At 43.2% G+C, this 9,720-nt stretch overlaps 1 protein-coding gene across 1 annotated transcript; it reads right to left on the reverse strand.

Moving 5' to 3' along the window:
* Positions 1–799: 799 nt before the first annotated feature.
* Positions 800–8,405, reverse strand: LOC311027718 (glyceraldehyde-3-phosphate dehydrogenase-like). The gene is made up of 12 exons (XM_084031865.1): positions 8,299–8,405; positions 7,992–8,039; positions 4,773–4,872; positions 4,011–4,120; positions 3,815–3,905; positions 3,537–3,652; positions 3,163–3,244; positions 2,699–2,850; positions 2,428–2,506; positions 2,125–2,208; positions 1,763–1,860; positions 800–1,163 (listed from the first exon to the last, which is right to left on the reverse strand). Exons 2-12 carry the CDS (start codon positions 8,012–8,014, stop codon positions 1,094–1,096), a joined length of 1,005 nt encoding a protein of 334 aa, XP_083887991.1. The 5' UTR covers positions 8,015–8,039; positions 8,299–8,405; the 3' UTR covers positions 800–1,093.
* Positions 8,406–9,720: the final 1,315 nt, after the last annotated feature.

A 9,720-nucleotide genomic window follows, 5' to 3' on the forward strand; every position in this document is an offset into this window, starting at 1 on the left:
GCCAGTTGTGACTCTAAATTCGCATGACTCAAAGGACATCGTCAATGCTTTACTATTAATGGGGAATAATACACTCTTTGTTAAATTGATTTTATAACCTGAGGCCAAACTAAATTGTGAGATTGTGTCCAGGCACTTTGGAATAGAATTGTCAGGGTCTGATATAAATAGCAAAAGGTCGTCCGCATACAACGAGACTTTGTGGACTTGCCCCCCCCTGTTAATTCCCAATATTTCATTGTTTTGTCGCAAAGCTATAGCCAATGGCTCAATGGCAAGATTAAATAGAAGAGGGGACAGCGGACAGCCTTGCCTCGTTCCCCTATGGAGGATGAATTACTCAGAATCGATATTATTGGTCCTAACTGATGCCTGTGGCATAGAGTACAGTGTTTGAATCCAAGAAGTAAAAGTCGGGCCAAATCCAAATTTGTTTAATGATTTAAAAAGGTGTCCATATTCGATTCGGTCAAAAGCTTTGTGCGCGTCCAATGAAATTACTATCTCTGGAAGTTGGGTCGACCTAAATACAGGATAAGCGATAGAAAATGGATGGATGGATGGATGGAAGTTGGGTCGAGTGTTCAGAGTATAATATATTAAAGAGGCGGCGCAAGTTATGATATAACTGCCTGCCCTTTATGAAACCCGTTTGGTCAGGGTGCACAATAGTTGGTAAAACGGATTCTAATAGGATCGTTTAATCTTAACCCATTCAAAATAACAAGTAGACTTATTGTTTAGAAAGCGATACACACACATCGAGTCAAGTACAAAATACATTATTACAGACTGCAGGTCTTTTTCCACAAACGGAGGTCTTTATTAACATGTTTAGTGCAACCAGACCATTCAGTACAATAGTGATGGAAAATCATGTCTATAATAACTGCTTGGTGCAGTCATCCCTGCCGAACAGAGCAGAGGTGACTTTATCATATAAAAGGTATCATTATTATCATTATCAGTAATCTAGATGTAGCAGTTTGTCGTAGAAGATATTTGCTGCCGGAGGGGCTGTCGGCACGGCATCCAGCTACAGGTGAAGGAAGAGGGGATCATGGGAAGGAACGATGTGTCACATGACAGGACTTTACTCCTTGGAGAACATGTGCTGGATCAGGTCACAGACGCGGTTGCTGTAGCCGAACTCGTTGTCGTACCTGCAGACGAATCGACCGGTTAGAGGGAAGCGTGCGGTTTGTAGAGAAAAACAACACACAGGCTTTCCTTTTTCACAATTCAAATTCAGTGCTGCCATGTGAATGTTTTAGAGCTGAGACACTTTGGTTATAGACCTTCTGTCAGGCATCTATTGTGTGAGCAAAATGCAGCTGCTGCTTTTATAACAGTTGTGTTTAACGTTTGTCTCTCCCTGTCATTTTATTATGAAGCGTTATAAATAAGCATTTCTTTCCTGTCTGGTTTTTCAGTATTCTCTAGTCTAGTAATAATTTGTCACCAAACAGGGTGAAAAGTGACCCAGCCATGAATACAACTTCTTCATGTGTTGAGTTTGGTGTGATGAAAATGTGCTTATTAAATTCTTATCTGTTGTAAGGATGAAGCGACATGGAGGGCAAATGAAAAGATGAAATTAAGGATCTTAATTGAACTCGCATGGCAAAGCTGCTAAATGATGCCCATGAACTCACGCAGCAGAGTGCCAGTCGGACTGAGAACTTCCTGGCTTCACCAGTGAAGCTGGAAACCCCTCCTCCACTAAATCACTGTTTCTATGAACTTAGCTCCGGTAGCTCACCATGAAACCAGCTTGACGAAGTGGTCGTTGAGTGCGATGCCGGCGCCGGCGTCAAAGATGGAGGAGTGAGTGTCGCCGTTGAAGTCTGTGGACACGACCTGAGCAGAGAGAAGCAAGCAGACCAGTTTGTACACGATGCTGACATAAGGCATTGCAGCAACACAGGCAGGAATTATTTCATGTATAAAGGGTACAAATCCCTGCAGATTTCACTTTATAGATCATAAATACAGTATATTTTTTTCTGTTGGAAGATTATTTATCAGCTCTAATTGACTCTCCTTGATCTGTCATGTTATTAAAGACGTGCTGCCATCTAGTGGCTCATGAACACACTTCTAAATACTTGTTTCTTTCTGTACCTGGTCCTCTGTGTATCCCAGAAATCCCTTCATGGGTCCCTCAGCAGCGGCCTTGATCACCTTCTTGATGTCGTCGTACTTGGCCTGAAAGTCAGGTTTCAAAATGAGCTTTTGAGTTTTTTAATCTGGTCACATCTAAATGACAGGACAGGAGGGCTTTGAATGACAAATCTGTTGAAATTCAGTGGAAGGTCGACCTAGAGACTTTTGTCCGTTTGACCCCCAACAAAAAGAGTAAAAAATGAAAAACTGGTTCTGACTGATCATCAGGTTCTATTATTATAAAAGGTTACGGGTACTCACGGGCTTCTCCAGGCGGACGGTCAGATCAACGACGGAGACGTTGGGGGTGGGGACACGGAAAGCCATGCCGGTCAGTTTGCTGAAAGAGCAAAGAGTCGACATTCAGACACAAAGAAGTCAAATCATCAAAACACATTAAATAGAGACTATTTTAATGTTGAATAATTTGTGTGTTTATTTCCCCTGATTTTCTATATTTCTATATTTTCTAGTCAGACAGGAACTCTGCTCCCTCTGGTCACAACCCTGAATGAAAAAAAGTCAATCTCACCCGTTGAGCTCGGGGACGACCTTGCCCACGGCCTTGGCGGCTCCGGTGGAGGCGGGGATGATGTTCTGGGAGGCACCGCGTCCGTCCCTCCACAGCTTTCCAGAGGGACCGTCGACGGTCTTCTGTGTGGCGGTGATGGCGTGGACAGTGCTCTGGAAGAGAGGGGGGGCGGACGGTTACATAAAAAGACAGTTTATGTGTCGAATGAGATGAGGTCTTGAGCTGTTGTTGAGCTGGCACTTTTAGAGACTATGTGGGAAGTAGCTGGTCAGATTGTTTGGGGTTTTTGGTTCTTTTTTAAACACGAGGAAATATACATTTACTGAAGAATATGAGTCAACAAAGTGATGATAATATTTTCAAGTAAAGAAAAGAAAGCGAGTGAACTTTCAGGCTCCTCCCCATGGCCTCTAATAACAGCTGCATGTGTGTACGTTTAATCATGAAATGTCCGAGTTGTTTACCATGAGACCCTCAACGATGCCAAAGTTATCGTTGACGACCTTGGCGATGGGAGCCAGGCAGTTGGTTGTGCAGGAAGCATTGCTATGGAGACGAGATAATGGCGACATGTTACAACCGATACAAAGTGAAGGTGCTACTGGTTGATCAGAAATGCAGACATTCTTAGTTTATTTCTATCAAGAGATGCTCTTAAATTTGACTTTTCTTTTTTTTTGTCGTTTAAAAGCATTCAGAAGTTTGACAAACAGGATGTCACATGGATCCATCCAAAAATGAAGGTCATCATCATAAACTAAAAGTAAGACAACTACAAAAGCCTAAAATGAGACAAAGCGAATCAAACGGCGTCCGATGAGGATCCGGAGAGACTCACCTGACGACCTTCATGGAGTTGTCGTACTTCTCGTGGTTGACGCCCATGACGAACATGGGAGCGTCGGCGCTGGGGGCAGAGATCACCACCCTCTTGGCGCCGCCCTTCAGGTGGGCCTAGAGCCGCGTGCGAGAGGTCAAAGGTCAGGGAATGTTTACAGTGACAAAACACAAAAAGCTTAATTTAATATTTCTTTAAATATGAAACTGGGATTATAGACCAAAAATGTGTAAAAATGACATTGAATCATGCTTTTTTCAAACTTCATAAAAACTTACAGAGGCCTTTTCGATGGTGGTGAACACACCGGTGGACTCCACGACGTAGTCGGCGCCAGCATCGCTCCACTTGATGTTGGCGGGGTCCCTCCTGTTGGGTTACATCACACGTGACAGGGGTTAAACTGCGCTGCTCAAAAAACAACAACGACCACGTTTCACAAGGCGTGAACGCAAAGAGGAAAAGTGCACGTACTCGTGGAAGACCATGATGTGCATGCTGCCGATGATCAGCTTGCCGCCCTCGGCCTTCACCTCTCCGTGCTTCCAGACGCCGTGAGTGGAGTCGTACTTGAACATGTAGACCTGCAGGACGGGACGACAGGATGGAGATATATACATCTTACAGGACCAGACCCATTAAAATAAAATAAGAAATAACGAAGTGCAGATGCATCATGGGTAGGTGGCCCTCTGCCTCAACTTAATTCTTTACAACAACTAACTTTGAAACTCCTCATAACCTGAGCACATTCTATTTTAAACACGAGATATCCACAACATTTAGCGATATTATCTATGTATCGACACATGAACCAATATTTTTCCATTTCTGCCCGTTCCCTTGGTTGCATCTTACATTTACAACATCATAATATTTAGAATGCCCTCTTTTAGACTTCAAATATAATTTAAAAGCCGCAGATAAAGAAAGACCTTTGGCACACCGCTGTCTGTGTTGTTGTTGTTGTTGTTTTTTTTATAGGAATTGAATTTTCTTTGCCTTTTCTTTGGGTTGTCTGATCTAAAAACACGTATTTTCATGCAGTGTTACTTATTAAAACTACATTCGGTATTTGACGTGTGATATTTTCTGTACAAAGCCTGCAATCAAACAAGGACATGATCATTCTTTCCCTCGTGTCTCTAAGAAGAAACCACGAAACATTTCCTCCACAATGAGCTTTGGAAAGCGCTTCACCCCCAGACTAAAAGGGGGCCCAGGAAGTCCTCTCACCATGTAGTCCAGATCGATGAAGGGGTCGTTGATGGCCACAATCTCGACCTTGCCTCCTGAGGCGGCGGCACGGGTCACCAGACGGCCGATACGTCCAAATCTGAAATGCAAGAGGACGCGGTCAGCATGAAGAATCGAAACTCACAGCGGGGTCAGAGCATATTTTCATAAAAATTATAGATATATATATATATAATTGATCAAATTATGATTTTTTGTGTCGATTTATTGACATATTTAATTTCACAATGTGTAATTTTCTGTGTATTTTATATATTTCTGTATTTCACCAATATGTAAATGTATTTAGTATAATGGCAGGTTGAGTCCTGCACAGAGATCCTGTAGGTCCAGCTCCAACCTCTTGACTTCTACAAACTAAATTATTCTTTAATCTTTTTTTTTTAAGAGCATCTTGAGTGCGACAGCATCATCCACCTCACGCCACATTTCCCCTCTCTGACCAGCAGGTGGCACTGAAAGCCAACGTGAGGTGGGGTTCTCAGCAGGCCCCTACAAGGTCCGCCAGCCTTGGTCGAAGATAACAATGGTTGGCACCCGGCAGCCAACCGCCTGTTTAGGCCTAATATGGAAGCTCAGCTCTGAAACCAGAGAGCTGTGTCTCACGTGTGACGGAAGAAGAAGGCAAATCCACTCAGGTCTTCTCCCGATGAATCTAATCTAATGTGGGATTAATCTGTTGGAGGCAGGCGGTGCTTTTAATGCATTTAATGGGCAGAAACATTTCTAAAGTCTCTATATTTAACCAGCGTTACGTAAGTAAATGAATGATACATGAATTCAGTCAGACCTACAGATAATAAATCACGTTCAGCCGCTGAAATGGGTTCGTTTACAGTGTGTCCAACAGAAATAATGGAAATGTGATATGAACACAGTGTTTAAATTTGATCACAGCACAGATGAGGCTTTTCTTTAGTAAAAATATGTGTGTGCATATGTGCAAATAACGCTTTCATAACTTTGAGGAAAAGCCAGATTGTGTTGGCCGACTCGCTGATTAGGACATTTTAAGAACTTCCCTGCAAAACAGCAGAAAGAACCACTTTGGTGAAGCAGGAGGTATAATAATCAAGCTGAACAGCAGCTTGAAGCAGTTAGCGGGGCTAAGTGCCTTGCTCAAGGGCACTCGCAGGGGCCACAGTGTGGTACATGTGCTTCCCGTGTCTCCAGGAGTCACATTACTTCTCAGTTATCGAAGGGACGGTTTGAACCGCGTGACTCGGACAATCACACCCGCTGCATGCCAAAATAAGCCCCCCAGTCTATCTAAAGAAAGGTCAGGGAGCACCGGGAAGTTGAACCCGCTGCCGCTAACGAGGTCAACCAAACGCCACTGTGACATTTTCAATTGTTTGCCAGGTGACAGTGGATCTCAAGTTCTCTCTTTTCATGAGAACAACCTCGTGCCTGTTCCTTTGAGTACTGATGATGTCATCGAAGGCTGATCACCCTTAGAAATGCGTGTTCTTCCTGAAACAACTGTTTTGGGGCCCAATGTCTTTACAAAAGGTTCACCAGAAATAAAAAAGGGTTAGGACAAGCCGAGGAACCCTGTGGTGTCTTGCCCAACTTGCATATCTTAGCAGTGGGAGGAAGCCCCGGGCGATCACCAGGAGAGCATCCAAACACACTTGTCATCATAAAAAAGCCTCACGGTCTACATTTCTGCCTTCCTATGCAGGAACAATGGAGACGTGGAGACATGTCAGTGCACATTAGAGTTTCCCTCGGTTGGTTTTGGGAAGCCACCAAGCAGCCAGAAGGCCAGAATGGGCTGCAGCCCATCTCCCGGTCTCTGAGGCACCGTGTTGGTGTTGGTGCAACGCCAGGGTCGAGGTGCTAAACCTCCCTGCAGCTCGGCACCAGCTGCTTCGCCGAGGAGGAGGAGGAGAAAATGTTGGTCATCTCCAAGTCGGAGCAGCGTCTGCAAACTGCCAGATGATCTCCGGACATCAGCCGAAAGGTTAGAGGGTTAAAAATAGACGAGGGGAGAATAAAAGGAATGTGACAGCTGGGGAGGGCGGCGATACGGACGGAGAGGCGATTGGAGGGTTTGAAGGGTGGGGAAGAAGAGGGGACGCCGACCGTGACACCGCAACACCAGCGGACTATAAATAACCAGAGAATAGACGGTCCTGTCCAGAGTGCGGTCCCATCACCACCAGCACTTAGACAGCGGAAATAGATATTATTTTGCGGGTATATTCCAGACTATATTTGATGTTTACATTAGATCCAAAGTGACTTTTTTCCCCCAAAAATCTCCTTTTATGGTTTAAAGGTTTTAATACTGTAGAGCTGTACCTAACAATTACCTGTTTATTAATTGATTAATGTGCATATTGTTTTCTCAACTCATAATAAAAACAATAATAATTCAGTTCACAAAAAAGAACAATCAAAAAAGCAGGACTTCCCCAATTTTGCTGAAACCATGTGACATGTTTTAACATCACATAGTGAAATATACCAAGCTATGGAGAAACATGTCGGTCCATCACAAGACACCCAAAGCATCAATTTATGAATCAGATCATCTCCCCAGGTGAATCACATCCTGCTTTGTACATGAACTCTCCTTCAAAAGACTGTATTGGGCTCTCATCTCAAAGTGGAATAATTCAAATGAGCTCTCAGATAATCACTGGTGGGTCACAGAAACCTGGTCTGGGTCCTGAAGGCTGAAGGGCCGTTACACTGACAGCTGCTGGAAGCTGATAATATGAGTGATTTAGGAAACTGCCCTTGAACCACGTCATTGTGGAAGGAAGCAGCAGCTTCAGAACGCAGTATCTAAGGTCCAGTAAACCAGAGAGGTTGTTTATTTGTGGCCTTTCGACACTCCAGTAATTCTCTCTTTATGAGGATGTCGTCGTGTCACGTTTCTCAGACTTGGAAGAGGATGAAGTTGGGGATTTTGGAAGGAGCTGACTGTTTTTATTCCCCGCTGCCTGTCATCTTAATAGCCACTCATCAAGAAAATGAAATATGAGGGCTGTTTGGTTTTTGCTTCGTCCTGCTTTTATTTCTATTTCCTGTGAATAAAAGCCATCATTTCTTTGCAGGGACCGGAGATCTGCTTCTTTAACGTTAAACTTTTCCAACTGTCACACAATATTTCCTGGATTTTTTTGGAGAAGCAGAATTGTCTGAGTGACTATTATCAAAAATAAAATAAAGAAGTCAACAACTCACCCATTGATTCCGATCTTCACCATTTTGTCTGATATGTTCAAATCCTCACTGGAAGAGAAAAAGACGCATTTAATGCACATTTTTATCCAAAACAGGGCATCGTGCAGAAGGGATGAAGATGCAACAAGAAACCCATATTGACACCACTTCACAAGAATAAAAACGTATACATCTGCAGAAGCACTTTGGGCGAAAAAAACCCACAACTTTTTAAGTCTATAGCCTTAGTTTGTTGAGCAAACTCTTCTCATTCAAAATGTTTCAAACCGAAACGAGAAGATTGATTTAATAGAAGAAAGTAAAATACCGTTCGTGAAGGCACCTCAGTCTGTCTGTCCGCAGGGGGAGAAGAGAGAGCAGGGGGGACGAGCTGAGGGAGTCGCCACCATTTATTCGCACCGCGCGCCGCCGGGCACGCCCCCGTCGAGGTCGCGTGCACCTGCCCGTCGAACCAGGAGTCGAGAGATTTCCAGGAGGTTGTGAAAGCAGCCGAGAAGCTCTGATCAAACCCCTCTGACTGACTCGTTTCTTTGCTCTCTACTGTATCTGTGTTCATTGATGACTTATTTTTGGCTATTTTCTATAACAAACGAATCATTCGCCAAAGAAAAGTAGATCCACCAGAGGAGCGTTCTCCTATGTGGTTGCTAAGCGACAAGGCTGAGTACCACAAACCACCTTGGTAGTGATGTTCATATTTCATGTCATTTCTATGAAAAAATAATAATAAAAACAACTCACTTCTCTTACAAACATTTAAATTACTAATAAAACACGCCCTTGTTATATATTTTATATAGGACGATCTTATGATGGCTAATGCTAGCTAATAAAAAACCCTTTATAGATATTGTATACGTGAGTGTAATGTTTACATTTAAAACCAATACAGGAGTTTTGAGGTGATAGTGAGATGATATTTGAGGGAGAAGAAAGCTGGATGATGAAAAAATTGGCCATGATGTAGAAATAAATGAAAAATATAAATCATAATGATAATATAATAATCACAAGGTAGCCCCGCCCCTAAAGCATCTCCTGCTTTCTGGTCTGTTGGACTCTAAATGGACTATAATGTACTAAATGAACATTATGCTGGATTGAAGGAGACTTAAAACTCACATTGAGACCATAAACTCATGTTTACAATGTTTACTGACTCATAGACTTCTATACAATCAGAGAGGAGTCGCCCCCTGATGGCCATTAGAAAGAATGCATTTTCACATTGGATTCACTCTTCAGACTCGGAGATTTCCACATGGTTTAAAAAGCTTCCTAGAAAATAATCGAGATCAATTTCGATCATTTATTTGAACCAAACCAAATAAAGACGAAGACGAATGTCGTGATGTGTCCGTTGATTGAGAGCCTCATCTGTCCGGCGACTCCTTCTGTGCGACTCTATTCTGGGATAATCAGTCTGCCGGCCGGATCTCCACAGATCATAACTCACATCCATTATAATGTGTTGACATGCTGCGCAAACACAATGGAGCCACATCTGTCCACTCTATTATTGATGGTGTGGCAGCGCAGTTTATTAGGCAGCAGCACTGGGCCGAGAGCGCCAGAACAAGCTGAGGAGTTTTAAAATATCTTGTCACCATGACAGATAACATTTGATCTGAAGCTATTTATACTCACTGCTCTCTGCCTACCAACACAGAACACAACCAAAGTCTGAAACAGGTGAACGCTCAAGTCTCTGAGGTCTCTGTATGCTGAC

Source organism: Eutrigla gurnardus (assembly GCF_963514095.1).
Source record: "Eutrigla gurnardus genome assembly, chromosome: 17".
Classification (NCBI taxonomy): Eukaryota; Metazoa; Chordata; class Actinopteri; order Perciformes; family Triglidae; genus Eutrigla; species Eutrigla gurnardus.